Source organism: Zootoca vivipara, chromosome 2 (assembly GCF_965207765.1).
Source record: "Zootoca vivipara chromosome 2, rZooViv2.hap1.1, whole genome shotgun sequence".
NCBI classification, from domain to species: domain Eukaryota; kingdom Metazoa; phylum Chordata; class Lepidosauria; order Squamata; family Lacertidae; genus Zootoca; species Zootoca vivipara.
In genome coordinates this window covers 121,092,437-121,106,990 of record NC_142584.1, presented here as the reverse complement: position 1 = coordinate 121,106,990, position 14,554 = coordinate 121,092,437, and the positions used below count along the sequence as shown (strand labels likewise).

General features: G+C 57.7%; 2 protein-coding genes across 14 annotated transcripts in view; one reads left to right on the top strand and one right to left on the bottom strand.

Moving 5' to 3' along the window:
- RXRB (retinoid X receptor beta) overlaps nt 1–14,554 on the top strand; it is a 371,934-nt gene that overhangs the window by 284,268 nt on the left and 73,112 nt on the right. The window lies entirely within an intron of this gene.
- Nucleotides 1,472–13,736, bottom strand: BRD2 (bromodomain containing 2). Of its 13 annotated transcripts, none has more exons than XM_035107395.3 (12): nt 13,250–13,736; nt 7,519–7,822; nt 6,416–6,553; nt 6,039–6,180; nt 5,662–5,873; nt 5,149–5,526; nt 4,465–4,593; nt 4,079–4,345; nt 3,575–3,795; nt 3,044–3,357; nt 2,549–2,671; nt 1,472–2,446 (listed from the first exon to the last, which is right to left on the bottom strand). In XM_035107395.3, the coding sequence occupies exons 1-12, from the start codon at nt 13,252–13,254 to the stop codon at nt 2,316–2,318; spliced, it is 2,364 nt and encodes a 787-aa protein (XP_034963286.1). In that variant the 5' UTR covers nt 13,255–13,736; the 3' UTR covers nt 1,472–2,315. The 13 variants fall into 13 exon arrangements, with proteins under 13 accessions (XP_034963286.1, XP_088519901.1, XP_034963290.1 ...); XM_088663775.1 differs by having other exon boundaries at nt 5,149–5,523; nt 13,250–13,727; XM_035107399.3 differs by lacking the exon at nt 13,250–13,736 and adding an exon at nt 12,882–13,075.

Sequence of the window (14,554 nt, the reverse complement as noted above, 5' to 3'; positions counted from 1 at the left end):
TGCATATTCCTGCAATGCAGAGGGCTGGACTAGATGATCCTCGGGTCCCTTCCAACCCTACAATTTGCCCTGGCCCAGTATCCATTTACGGGCTTCCTGTATTTTGAGAAAGGTGGGCTGTGAACCTTGTTCGGCTACACACAAGAGAACACCAGGGGCCCTGCTGAATCACACCCCCCAGACTTGGCCTTGGGGAAGGCAGAACCCCCAGCACAGCCAGTCTCCCTTGTCTGGGATTTGTACTCCACAACGGGGCAGGGGTAGTTCCAGAATTTGTCTTGAACCCCCCAAAACATTCCATTATGAAAACCATTCAAGTGCTCCAGTTGGGGATGATCTTACAAGCTGTGTGAAGAGCTTCATTTTTACCCTCATACGCATCCTTTTATTTTATTGGAGGACACTCTCTTCCTACCCCCACCCCCAAATCCTAGGATTAGAGATTTAAAGCAATCCAGGCTGCAGGATGTATCAGTGGACAAGGACCTTTCAAGAGCCTTATCTTCTCAGTGTCACAGTACCTCCAGCATGCCTCTGGATTTGCATCAGTGGGGATAAAGGGGTGCAAGAATGTCACCGCCCCAATACATGGAGCATCTCAAGAGGCATCTAGCAAGCTGCTGTGTCCCCAAGAGTCGGACACGACTAAATGATTAAACAACAAAGAGCACTTTTGTAAGCCCAAAAGTGCTCAAGGCCATAACTAATCATGCTGGATCATGCCAGTGACAGATCTAGTCCAGCATCCCTTCTCAGTGGTTGACCAGAGGCCAATTATGGGAAATGAGGAAGCAGGATGCAAGCCCAAGAGACCTCGCCTACACTGCCTCCTGCAGGAGGGACTTGCAACTGGATGGCTTGATGTGTAAGGAAGTACCTACCTTTGCCCGTTATCTGACCCTCAGCTTTATGAGGTGACCCTGTGGTTTTTCTGCAACAACCATCTTCAAGACCGCCCCCTACGCAGCGGAAGCTGAGCTGCCCTGGTTGGTTTGTGACGGCAGCGCAGCCAGCAGGCAAAGATTTGAAGATTTGAAACCGCACATTAAACCCAAGCACATTTGTGATATTCTGGTTTCCCCCCAGGAAAACCGAAGCTTCAAACCCTGGCATATTTGGAAGCCCCAGAGTTCAAGAGCAGTGGGACTCCTCCTGCTGCCAGGGTTGGGGGTGATGCTTTCCATACCCCGCCCTGCCTTAATTGCACCACACACTATTCCACAAAGCACCTTGTGCACTTTAGAGAAGACTGCATTGAGGGGGTTGTACTAGATGGCCCTTAGAGTCTCCTCCAACTCCCCGTGAAAGGGGGTGGTGCTCAGGTGCCCCTGCAAAGCAGAGGAGCAAAGCACTGGCTGGAAGCAGGTGGGGCAACATCCCTGACCTGGTGGCAGTGAGACCCTTGAAAGGAAGGCTGCCTGTTATCTGGGACAAGCACTGCCCTCTTCCCCACTCAATCCACACCAGCCTGTATAATATTTTTTTTTATTTACATGTTTAAAGAACCAGAAGGCTTAACATACAATAAGATGAAACAGAGCCCTGGAAGGTGGACATGGGCAAGGGGAATAAAAGGAACAGTAGAAAAAAAATATACAGTCAACATAAAAAAAAAAACCCTCAAGCGGGCTGCCCTCTCCCCTCAACCAGCCTCCCTTGAGGGGCGAAGAACATGCTGTCTCGATTTTGCCCAGGTATGTAAACGTGGTTGCACTCACTCCAGATCCCAGGGAAAGCCACCGACAGGAAACAAAGAAAAATAAATAAAAGAACCTCTCGAGTGCCAGGGGGTGTCAGAGGAGGAACGTCTCCCCACAAGAGTCTTCTCTCTCTCCCCCTCAGGGCTCCAAGTCCAAGCTGGTGGGACACAAGCACCCCAGCGCAGTTCCTCACCCTCAACCTGCCCATCCAGAAACGGAGCATCACAAAACCAAAACTTGCTAAATGCTTTTTATAAAAACCACAAGTTTGTTTCCTAAGATTCAACCAAAACAGGAAAACACTGCCCCCCCACTTGCTGGAGCCAACTGTACAGTCGGGGTGCCCCATGCCACAGCGCAAACACAGCAGGGCCAGCTCTCGCCCCATGGCCCCAAGGTGGGGGGGGGGACAGGGAAGCCGCCAGCCAGCCGGCCGCAGCCCTTCCACCCCGGGCGCTCAGCTGGAGAGGGGGGTGGTGGAGGGGAGCCCGCTCATCTGCCTGCGCCGTTCTCTTGCCAGTTCTGGTCCTGCAGAACCTCTTCCGGACAGGCTGCCACCGCCGGCCAGCCACCACCTGGCGGCTGATGCTGCCGCTGCCACCTCCACCAGCCTGCCTAGCTGGAGTCAGAGTCACTTGTGTCCGAGGAGGAGGAGGAGGAGCTGGAACTGCTGGAGTCGGAGCTGGAGCTGCTGGCGCTCAGGCGGGAGACGGCCACTTGCTGTGCGGACTCCGGCTTCTCATTGGCTGCACAGGAAGAGGGGGGGGGAAGCAAACATTATGATGGATGCCAGAGGGTCAAGGATAGGAGGAGAGAACCAGGCGCATGAATCAGAAGCCAGGGCTTACTTTTCTTGGGGGGCTTCTTAGCAGAATTCAGCTGCCCGCTGACGTCCTGCAGGCGCTTCTCCAGCTCCCGCTTCTTCTCCAAGGCCAGCTCTTCCTTCGTCTTGCCCACTGGCTTCTTCAGGGCTGGAAGGAAGGAAGGAGAAAAGGCATTTACTGGGGATCTCCTCTTCCCCTGGCACCCACAACAGCCCTCATCCAGCTCTCATTTGGGACAACAGGGAGAGCAAGCACTACCCAGCTCCACACGAGGAGAGCTGTTACTTAGACCTCTGGCTGACACCCCTAAACACCTCCATTATCCCTTTTCAGAACATGGCTGCAAAAATAATTATTTCCTAATTGACAGCATGGAGTCTGGAGGCCCCCCCCTTTCCTCACAAGGGTAAAGCTGTGCTTATTCAAACATGGAACCACCCTTGGTTTCTAAGAGAAGGGATGTGGAGTACCCTATGGCTGCCCAGAGGCCCTTGGAGCCCAGCCCCTGTCCCCACTCACTCTCGCTGTAGGGCTTGCGAGGCTTCTTCCGCAGGCAGGACAGGACGTAGCGCTCCAGCTCCCGCAACGTGGAGGGCTTAAGGGTCTCGAAGTCGATCTCAATCTCCTCGGGGTTGGAGTCGCGGAGGGAGGGCTCCCGCGACTGGATGATATGCACGACCCGGCCCAGCTTCTCCCCCGGCAGCTTGTTGATGTCCAGGCTCAGCTGGCGCTTCTCGTCGTATGTCATGGGCTTGCTCTCCTCCTCCTCCTCTGAATCATAGAGCACAGGGGCCGGCGGAGGGAGGGCCTTGGCGCTGGCCTTCTTCGAGTTCCTGGGGAGGGGAGACAGGAAGGGGCGCCTTAGACCCAGGGGCCCCACAGCTTGCGCACTGAGCAGGACCCAGCCAGCGGCAGCTGTCAGGCATCTTGGCTTGTTCTACAAGGAGTTCGCCATGGTCGATCCGTCGGGGAAAGAGAGTCATCAGCCAGCTGCTCGCCCAGGTTTCCCCACCCTGACCCCATCACCACACACTCACTGGCCCCACTCACTTGCCACCACTGCTGCCACCTCCACTGCCACCGCCAGTTGCCTTCTTTGGCTTCTTGAGCTGGGCCTGGTGGGGCCGGGCAGCCTCCTCCTCACCTCCCGCTTTCCCTTTGCGCTTCTCCAGCTTCTTCTTCTTCTTCTTGTCCTTCTTGTCCCGTTTCTTCTTGGGCTTGGAGACCGGGCCTTGAGAGAGGGCCGCAAGCTGTTCGTGCACTGCCCGCAGCTAGGGAGGCAAAAGGGACATACATGGTTAGGGGGCTCCCAACCCCACCAACTGCTTGCAGGCTTCCCTGCAGGGGCAAGTAGATAAATAGGTAAATAGGTAAACCAGCAGGAAGGTAAATGGCGTTTATGTGTGCTGCTCTGGTTCGGCAGAAGCGGCTTAGTCATGCTGGCCAAATGACCCAAAAGCTGTCTGCGGACAAATGCAGAGCGCCACTACCCCCCAGAGTCATCCGCGACTGGACCTAACGGTCAGGGGTACCTTTATCTTTTCTCTGCCTCACCTGTTCCTGGAGCTCAGCCAGCCGGTTGGCCCGCTCCTCCTCTGAGTCCGAACTCTCCTCGCTGTCCGACGAACTCTCGCTGCTGCTCTCGTCGTCATCCCCCTCCTCCTCCTCCTCTTCGTCGTCGTCGTCATCATCGTCATCGTCGCTGGAGGAATCGTCCGAAGAGGACTTCATCAGGAGGCCCGGCTGTGGGAGTGACGTGGAGGGGGGGTTGATGTCTATGGGTTCATCTGGCATCTTGGCATAGCTGAACTCGAAGACATCCTGCGGGAGAGCAGCAAAGACTCGAGGTCTGCTACTGAGGGGCTGGGTCATGGGGAGAGGGGAGGGAGGGAGGGAGGGAGAGCGAGCTACTGGCCTCTCTTTTCTTCCCATCAACTCACCTGCAGTTTCCGAGCCATGGCCACCACGTCATGGTCAGGGGGGTTGTACTTGTAGCAATTGGAGAACATCAGCCGCACATCAGAAGCAAACTCCTGGGCGTCACGGTACTCGCGGTTCTCCATCTTGCGCTGAACGCACAGAGAAAGAAAAGGAAACAGAAGGTATGTAAGCAAAAGGGGTTTTGCAACACACAAGGAGCAAAAAAGTCCCACAAAACTTTTTTTTTTGCCCTTATGACTACAGAAAGTCACTTAAGACACACATGGCAAGTTCACACTAAATACCGGTGGGACTTGGGTGGGGTCTTTCCTCCCCACAGCTGCTTGCCCTGCTTTGCCGGCCCTGGCGGCATTGTCACATGGCTCCCCCCTTGCCATGCACCCATGCTCACTCATGTCCCTATGGCCTCTCTCCTCCCCTCAACACAGACTGCAAAGCCCACTGGGGCCAGATTCTGCTGGCACTGAAAGGTTAGCAGAGGGTACATTTTCTACCTGGGACAGAAACACACATTTCACACTAGGAGCCCCCTTTAAAAAAATAAGAATGGCCACTAGATTGTGGAAGCACCTGCTTGTATGGTGAATATGCAAGAACTCAGCAGAGAGAGAACCATGTGCCCACCAATCCCCACCCGCTGCTCCTCTCCCCTTCTCCTCTGTGGTTGGCAAGGCCCCGCCTACCTTGATGGTGCTGAGGTCCATGGGATGCTTGATGATCTCATGGTAGTCGTGGAGGCCCAAGGCGGAGGCATCGACCGGCTTGTAGAAGGGCCAGGCGTAGGCAGCGTGCTTCTTGGAGACGAGCTCCTTGAGGATGCCATTGCAGTACTTGAGCTGCTCTGAGAGCTTGCCCCTCTTGGAGGTCTGGTGCTGCTGAGAGTCAGGCAGGTCTTTGCGGGGGGGCTTGATGGGGCGCCCGCTCTCCCGCCGGGCAGGGATCTTGGCTGCCTTGGTCTCCGGCACGGCTGCTGAGGGAGAGGACTCTCCGCCACTGGTGGCGATGATGGCTGTGGGGGTCGGGGTGGTCGTGTCCGCTTTCCGCTTCACTCCTTTCTTCTGCTGGGGGCAAGAACATGGCTCTTAGGCTTCTAAGCCAGATTGGAGGGGAGGGGGGGAGGGGGAACCCCAGACAAATCCTTGCAGCTCAAGCCCCCCCCCCCGCCCTCCCTTGGCTTCCAGCTCACAGAGGCTCACCTTGGCCACCGGCTGCGTTGGGGCAGGCACCGCCAGCACTGGCTGGGAGGTAGCAGTGGAGTGTAGCGGCTTGAGGAGAGGTGTAGAGATGACTGACGGGTGAGGGATGTTGATGATGGTGGTGGGGATGTCTGTCGGGTAGAGCTGGGCGTGGGACACGGAAGAGATGGCCGGCACTTGCTGAGCAGCTGCGTTGGCTGCTGCCAGGAGTGCTGGAGGGATTAAATAAAGAAGAAGAGTGGCTCCTTGTTAAACTGAAGGCAGCCTGCCCCAAAAGGCCAGACAGCCCCCAACTGGAGTAGAACTCAGGCAAGCCAGCAGGAACCCTAGCCGCTTCTCCCCAAAGCCCACCCCCCAATCCCCTCTCGCACCATTACCTGCAGCCCGAGACGCCCCCTTCTTGTGACTGTTCTTGGCCACGGTGATCACAATCTCCTGCTCCTCCTGAGGCATCTGGGCCACCTTCTGCAAGAAGATCTTCTCCAGCGTTTGGGCCATCAGCACAATGTCATCTGTGGGCTACACCAAAAGAAGCCGTGAGCAAGGCATGAAGGGGGGCTGCCAGCCTGCTACTCTGCACAGTCTGTGTGTGTGCCCTCGTCACTTGGAGACACTCCACACACTTGGGAGTCTCCCCCCCCAACCCCTCCCTCACAATCCATGCAGCCACTTCCCTGACACTCCAGCCATCCTTGCGGCAGCTGCCTCTCCCTCCAAACTCCTGCAGGCTCCCACCACACACGCAAACCCCCACCTTGTTGTAGATGTAGCAATTGGTGAACATGGTGTTGAAGTCCTGCATGCACTCGGCTGAGCTCCAGTAGTAGTTGTTTTCCAGCCGCCGCTTGATGGTGCCCATGTCCATTGGCTGCTTGATGATTTTGTGATAGTCCTGGGAGCAGAGAACAGCAAACAAAGCCACATGGTTACCATCGTCGGTCACCCCAAACCGCATGGCACAGAGGCTGCACCGACCATTGGGCTACCCAGGCTCCTGGTCAACGCCAAATGTTGGCTACAGGTGGGGAAAGGGCAGGGACTCCTATACAGCCTGGCAAAGGGCAGGAAATAAATGCTTCTCAGCTTGCTAGGCCAACAGAGGATTCTTGCTTCTTTCCCTGGGGTAGAGAGAGGGTGCCTTCTGTTAGGTGAAGCTCCCCAGGGGACAGCAAGGCTGGAGGTGCCTGCCCTGCCTAAAAAGCACCGCCTCATTACCCCTACTGTACACGAAGAAACTAGGTAAGCATAAACCTAGATGGATTTTACCTCTGGGCTTTAACTCCTTAGGTGCCACAGGTGCTGGCCTTTAATTTGGGGGTCACTTGATGTCTTCTACAAAGTCATGGATGGGAATCTGCAAAACGCATTCAGGGCACAAGATTAGATTTGGGGCAGCGTGAGAGCGCAGAAACGGCTGTATTGTCTCATCCATACCTTTGTAGGGGACATTTGGGGGGGGATCAGGGGAGCTGCTCCAGGTGAAATTCCTGGCCAAACCAACAGCCTTAAGATTGTTTGGGGAAGAGACAAAGGTGAGCTCAAACTCAGGTTAACAGGAGACAACTCCACTTTGAGGCAGCAAAGAAGGAATATTTCCCTAAGTATGGAAAAGCCTTGTCTGCTGACTGAGGTGAGCAACCCAAGGAGCTCCCCAAAACACCTTGAATTTTAGCAGTACAACATCAACTCAATAATCCAGAAGACTAGCTCAGCGCACCAGATACAAACATAGGATGAGGCAAGAAGTGATCCAGTAACCATAGCAACAAGGGCATCATTAACACAGTAGAACCCGTCCGCCAGTGCTCATCTCCCTCACGCCCCCAGCCCCCCCCACAAGGCAAGGAAGCTCATTACCGGAAGACCCAGCTTGACGGCATCCACAGGCTGGCGGAAGGGCCAGGCGAACTGGTGCTTCCAGAGGGCCTTCATCACCACTTTGTGGAGGTACTGCAGCTGGTTGGTGACTCTGCCCGGCTTCTTGGGGTTTGTGACCTCCGGAGGGGGTGGGTTGGCTTGGGCAAGCTGAAGGGCTGGGACAGATGCCATGGTGGGGCTCTCGAAGCCCTCGTACAGAAGCGATGGCTTGCGGATCCGCTTCCCTGGCGCAGACTCGACTGCCAGACCCACCAGACCTGCATTGCCCGGGTCCCCAAGGATCCTGCAAGACAGGAAGAGAAGGGCTGTTAAGGCAAGAGCCGGGATCTGCTCTGATCCTGCGATGGATTTCGCCACCTACTGCACTTTCCCTCACATGAGCCAGCAAATAGAACATGGAGGGTAGCATTCCCCCCCCCATTTGTGAAAAAGTGCATGAGATGCCCGTTCTGTCACCTCTTGGAAGAGAAACACCAAATTACATCCCTAAGTGCAGCGAGACAGCGGAGACAGCTCCATACAGGAGCCAGGGGAAACTCCAGAGGCCAGGCTAACCTAAGTGCTGAGCCATCCCCCCTTGCACCTCAGCATACTGGCATTTCCAGATTGCAACACTAGACTTGCTGCCCACAAACTCACTCCCCCTTAAAGTACAGTCATGAAGCCCAGTAAACAGGAGGGTGTTGCAGGAATCCCACCAAGGCAAACTAGGCACCCGCCTGAGAGCAGCAACATCTTAAAATAGATCCAAAGATGCCCAGCATTGGTGTTTTGAATCAGAGAACAGGGACTCTTCCCCCAGGATGAATGAGGAGGGAAAAACATCTGGGAAAACAGACACCAGGGCTTGCTCCACAGTCAACATGCTCATAAGATGAAAAGGACAGAGTGCATTGCCGGTTGCCGTGGTGCTACCCAATCAGAGCAAGGCAGACAACAAAATGAATGGCTGACCAGGCCTCCACACAATGGGGCCAGCCAGTTGGCAAGGAGCAGTTATGCCAAGATGGGTTTTGAGTTGGGGGCATTGCAGAATTCAGATCTGTCTCCTGGCCCACAGATCCAGTTGTGGCACATTCTGAGTACAGAGCCACAGATTCACAGGCTGCTGTCTTAATGCACAAGCCCAGCGTGCAACAATAGCTGCCAACCCATCACCCAGGACACCTGCGGCTCCACCACCAGCCCTGCAGAATGAGCATGTTGGTAAACAGAGTGAGGGCATCAAAGGGCAGCGGGCCTGCCACCAAGGGAGAGAGAAGCGCTTCACAAAAGCCTGGCTTGCCCCCAAGGCATTACAGGATCTCATGACAAGACAGCTCCCAATGCTATCAATACCTTCACAGACAACTCAAATCCCCTTAAAGCCATCCAAATAATTTACAGCTCATTGCTGCAGGGTTCACACCACTGAATAAGGGGGGGGGGTTTGAAATAAGGGGAAAGAGAGATCGCATTGTAGCTGCAGCACTGGAAACGCTCCCCAGAGGAAAGACAGGCGACGTACAATGTTGCTAAGCAATTGAGATGTCCAACGTTAATTCTTTCAACACACCCAGGCAGGCAAGCCTCCTGCAACTGGCACCGCAAGTTCAAAAGCGACGCCCGTCATGTGACACAACACAGCCAGGTAAGCTCTATCAATGCAGGCGCGCGCGCATACACAGCGCTCAATAGCCCCCCCCCCAGCCGACCCCCGATTGCCTTTGGCCTCGCTGCCCCTTCCCTCGCCCCCGCCCTCCTCCGCGCGGCGCACTCCCGATTACGTACTTGCCGTTGGGGTTCACGTTCTGCAACATGCCTGCAGGAACAGCTCCAGGGCCAGAGGCAGCAGCTCCTCCCGGGGGCCCGGCTCTCTCCCGGGACGGTCCCGCTCCAGCCGCCGGCGCCTCCGTGGCCTCGGGGAACCCCCCCACTTTGCTCGGCGGTTTCGGCCTCACGGGGGGAAGAAAACGCCCTCGGCGCCTCGCTCAGGGGCGCATCGCCGCGGCGCCTCCCCCCGCGGGAACCGGGGACGGAGGCAGGCAAGCGGCGGGCTCGGGAAGGCGCTGCTTGCACTCGTGGAGCGGGCCAGGAGAACTCGGCTACTGCAGGGCCCCCATCGGGGAGGGGGCCCGCTAGCCCCTCCGCAACCAACAATTAGGCGCAAAAGCTAGGAAAATGGCGGCCTTTGTAGCTGCAGGACCCTGAGGCGGGGCGGACGGGGGTCCCTCTGGCAAGCCCCCCGCCGGGCTCTCACTTCGCAGGGGCGATGGCAATATAGGGTGCGTCCGGCTCCGCGGAGGCCGCCGCGTCCGGAGCCGCCGCTCCCCCGGCGAGTCGTCGCGGTTCGAGGCGCGGATGGCACTGGATTGTACTGGGATTACTGGTCGCACTCCACCTTTGCTCTCCTCCGCGTAGGTGGGGGCGGATGTTGTGGGGGGAGAAGAGGACGCTACGGAAGCCGGGAGGAGGGTCCGCCGAGCTGGCGCCTATAGCGATGACCGGCGATTGGGGGGCCGCCCGGCGAGGATGGATCTGGATTGCGTCCGCCCACCCCTGCCCGGCACTCTCTTCCGCTCCCAGGCCAGGATCCTTCCTCCGCTCCAGCGAAATGGCGCCTCTCGGCCTGCCCCCGACCGCCCTTATAGAGACGCTCCCCGCGCTCCCATTGGCCCGCAGAGCAGCTGACATCACCATCCCGCCAAGCCACGCCCCTTCGCCGGCTCGGGAGAGCCCTCTGGGCGGAGGAGAGGCAGATGCCGGCCGCCCATTGGCCGGCTTCGCTATCCATCACCGTCCCCCTTTCCGCCTCCTGTTGTGCCTCCCTGCTCCGCCATCCCCGACAGCCGGCTCGCGCATTGGACGGCTCTGCCATTCGTTGCCTCCCGATTGGCCGCCCTGTCACGTGGGGGCGGGGCGGCGGTTGGGAAGCGGCCGTTGGTTGTTGTGGTTCTCTGCTCACCGCGGGGGGAAGGGAGGGGGAAAGAGGCAGCAGCGCCATTTTGTGGCAGCCCAGAGAAAGCAGAGCGCAGAGAGGGCGAACAATGAGCGGCAGCGGCTCCTAGCGAGCTGCCCCCCGGCCCAGAAAAATGTCCTCGCCCTTCTCCGCACGAGCAGACCGGCCGCGAAAGTGATGGCAGGGCGCGTTTAAATAAAAAAAAGAGAGAAAGGATGTCCGTCAGATTGTTCTTCCCGCCAAAACGAGAGCCCCTCACAGCGACACAAGAAAAGCCGTCTCCTCAGCGCAGCCATGGATCGGCGGGCGAGGGGGAAACCCCTCACAGTGGGGAGGAAACACCCGAGTCACAGTCCAAAAAAACCTCTTGAGAAGGGGTCCCAAGACACGCCCCACAGCAGGGTCAAGGCACCGCCACGCCGGGCCCTGCGCTCGAGAAATGGCGCTCTCGCTGCCCCTCCGCCAACCAACCCCCCCACTTCTCCCCCTCGCGCGTCACTCTTTGCACGTGAGAAACGAGGCAGGAGTTAAAAGGCGCCAAGAGTGAGGGGACCTTGACGAAGCCAAACCAACTGCAGAGCTCCACAGCAATGGCCCTGTTTTGCCTTGCCAGGGGCGAAGGTCAAGTGCCAGAGTGGAGCCCTGGCCAGGGCGCAGCCCCTCTGCACCGACCGCCATCAGTCAACCCGCCCAGGAGGGCAGAGAAGCCAGAGCGGCTGTGGGGCGCCATTGCCCGCAGGGGTCCCCCAAGGGCCACAACGCAGCCTATCGTTTTCACCCATGAAATCCTGTCCACAGACAAAGTGGGGGCAAAGTGTCCCCCAAGGCCCAACGTAGAAAGATTTCGGCCAGGATGGGTACTCCTGGGGAAAATGGGGGAGCCCATTTCAGAACCCCTAACCCAGAGGACGACAGCATCAGGCCCCTTCCTGGCGGGCAGGCTGGCATTAACCTCCACCCCCTGGGTGTGGGGTGTGTCGCCTTCCCCATGTGTCTGGCCCCATGCCATGGTGTGGTGGTGCTGGCAGAGGCCCTACACACACCCTCACACCCCTTAGCCAGGCAGGGGCCATGTTGGGAGCCTCCTCCCCACTCCATGGGGAGAGCGCCTGGCTTCCCTTCTCCGGAGGGCGTGGACAGGGGGCCGGTTAATCTAGGGGGCAGGTCCCAGGGTGCTTCTCTTTCCAGGAGGGCATCTCTCTCTAAAGCAGAGGACAGGAAAAAAGGAGGCTGTCGCAGCTGTAGGGTTACTGAGTCCAGCCTGTCCCCTCCCATTGGAACTGGGAGGGGGGGCATCAAACTGGTGGTATATCCTCAGCCCCCCCCTTTTCCTGGATTGTTCTGGAAGGAGAAGCAGATGAGTCACATCCTGGCGCAAAGGCCAAACGCCACTTTGGGCTGAAAGGAGGTTTCTCCCTCCCACTGTTGTAAGCCAAAAAATCACCACTGCCCTGTAAACAAAAGGGGGGAAGGCAGCACCCCCTAACCCCAGCCGCCCCCCACTCGGGGCTCAAGAGGCCTGCCCTGGTCCTGCTCCTCTGTCCGCCTCCACCCTGCTTCTCTCCACAGCGGCCATTTTGCACGGGCACCCAGAGCCGCCACCACCACTGCCTTCCAGCTGACAGCCTCCAGAAAGAGGAGAAATAAGAGGAGAAAACTGGAGGGTTAGCGAAGGAGGGCAGCGCCAGATCCTGCCCCTTCCTCCTTTTCCTCTGCCAGCCCCATTGTGCTCTCGCCCAGCCCTATTCCAGCGAGGAGGCCTCCTCCTCCTCCATCTCCAGGCAGGAATGACACAGCAGATTCACTGCAGCCATTTTGGAGGCACAGGAAACCATGCCAGGCAAAGCTGCCCCTCGCCCACCATGTCTGAAACACTGTTCCAAGTACTGTTCCCACTTACCACCACCACCACCTCCAGCAGCCTCCAGTTTCAGAGATTATTGAAAACCCTTCAATAATCCCTTCTCTCAATAAAGCCCTTCTCTCACATAGTCCCCACGAAAAAACAGCAACCCCACATTGATATTCTTTGCTCCTTTCAGCCCAGATTCTGCTTCTTTTGAATCCCCTACTTTGGGAGACTGTCTGTCCTCCTCCACGTGGGAAGTGGGGGCTTGGAGGGAGAAAACAGCTCAAGGTCAAACAAAGACGGGTGCCAAGGTCAAGCTCACACCCTGCTGCGCAGGACACTCTCCCAGGCACCCCCAATGTCGCGGGGGGCTGAGGTTTTACGTCCTCCCCCCTTCCCAAAGGATAGCACCACCACTTTCCTTTGCAAGGCAGGCCCCCAAACTCCCCCCTTTTGCTTTAAAAGCAATTCCCCCCCGATGCAAGCACCCCCCGACTTAAGCAAGGCAAAGAGACGCTCCCCAAGCCCCCCTATCATTGCAAAACAAAACCCCACCTGTCATATTGAGATTTACCCCAATTCCTAGAAGCTTCTGCATCATTGTAGCTTTAAAGAAGCCTGGAATGAGCCACAAGACAGAGGGGGGGACGCCTCTCCCCCCCTCTTCCGAAGACGCCCCTCCTCCCCCCCACATAAAAAATGGGGGTCCCATTGTCAGGTGCCACGTGACAGCCAACTTCTCCCTTCATTTCAGGCAGCTGGCCCTTTAAACAGCCACCGCCCCAGCGCCGCCTCTGATTGGCCAGTTTGCGCCACCGAAGGCGGGAGCAGTGAGTTGACTGACAGATCCCTCTCCTTCCCCATCCCCCAGCCAGCCGAGCCTTCACTCGTCCAGAAGTGTCACGTGGACAAAAAGGACTCACCTCATTGGTCGCCATCTGGAGAAGGAGGAAGGCGCGCGACCTTGGCGGCCCCGGTGCGACGAGGCCCATCCTGATTAAATTCCGGCCAAACTTAGGCCCCCACGACGTGACAAAATAATAAGAAATAAAATGCCCATTAAAAAAAAAATCCACCCAACGGTCGCTTCAGCCGCCATGGCCGGGCATGAATCCGAAGTGACGCCCACGTCATCGCCTCCTGATTGGCTCCCCGCCGTCACGCGACTGCCTTCCGACGTTCCATCAGAAAAATGCCCGGATGATCCTTTAAGCGGGGGGGGGGGAATCTATGAAGCGATTTTGCCCGTCCGCCGAGAAAAAAAGCGACAAATCGGTGGAGGGAGAAAAATAATCCGCCTCGGCGAAGCCGCCTGACGGGGGGGTCCGGATCGAGCGCCGCCCCCCTCCCCCGCCGAGGTCTCGCTTTGGGGGTGAAGTCAGCATGGCTCCCGCGACGCCCGGAGACTGCGCATGCGCATAGCTCCTTCTCCGACTCTTCCCCCCTCCCGCCCGGGGCGCATGCGCGCTGGGGCTTCGCTGCGGCGCGAGTCCCTTTCTGCGCGGTGGCGCAATGGCGCGCGAGGCGTGGGAGGGGGCGAGGGCAGCCGCGGGCACGGCGGGCGGAGCGCGCATGCGCGGGAACAGGCGAGCCCTTTCACTGCCTGATGCAGCTGCTGCAAGAGGGCGAGTCCCGGGATCCCATTTACCGTAGTGCTGCGCGAGTTCGTATTTCCAGGAATAAATAACGCCCTTTCCTTTCGTGTGTGCGCGATTGCAGCGGGGCGAGCCTGCTCTGCTAAGAAGAATTCACGAGCGGAAAGGCTTTGCATATCGGCTCAAGGACAGCCTGCTGAACCTGCCCGTGCAGCGCATGAGTGCCTGCCCTCGCCGTGCGCCAAATACAGAGTTGAGCTATGGAACTCCCTGCCACAGGAGGCAGTGCTGGCCATCACCCTGGACGGCTTCGCAAGGGAATTGGACAGATTCAGAGGAGGAGGCTAAGGCTAGAGAGAGGGCGCCTAGACAAGAGGGCTCTGCTCTGCCTCCGCTGGAAACCACAGGAGGGGAGAGCTGCTTTGGTGCTCGGATCCTGCTTGCGGGTTTCCCACGAGCATCTGGTTGGTTATGAGGCAGAGTGAGGGACAAAGAGTGCGGCAGCAGCAATGGCCAAGCAGGTGTCCCGAGAGGGAAGTTCAGCAGCAGCCACCTGCTGCTATCCTCAGGGGTAGACTGCCTCTTACAATGGATGTCCTATTAACTGTGAGCTGTGCATTGCAGGGGGTTAGA

What these genes read in the sequence shown, in the direction of transcription:
- BRD2 (XM_035107392.3), bottom strand. Translation starts at nt 9,338, where the DNA reads ATGTTGCAGAACGTGAACCCCAACGGCAA. An exon ending in ATTGCTACATCTACAACAAG is followed by an intron (nt 6,181 to 6,415) that starts GTGGGGGTTTGC and finishes CTTTTGGTGTAG; the next exon opens with CCCACAGATGACATTGTGCT. An exon ending in GGGGGCGTCTCGGGCTGCAG is followed by an intron (nt 5,874 to 6,038) that starts GTAATGGTGCGA and finishes TAATCCCTCCAG; the next exon opens with CACTCCTGGCAGCAGCCAAC.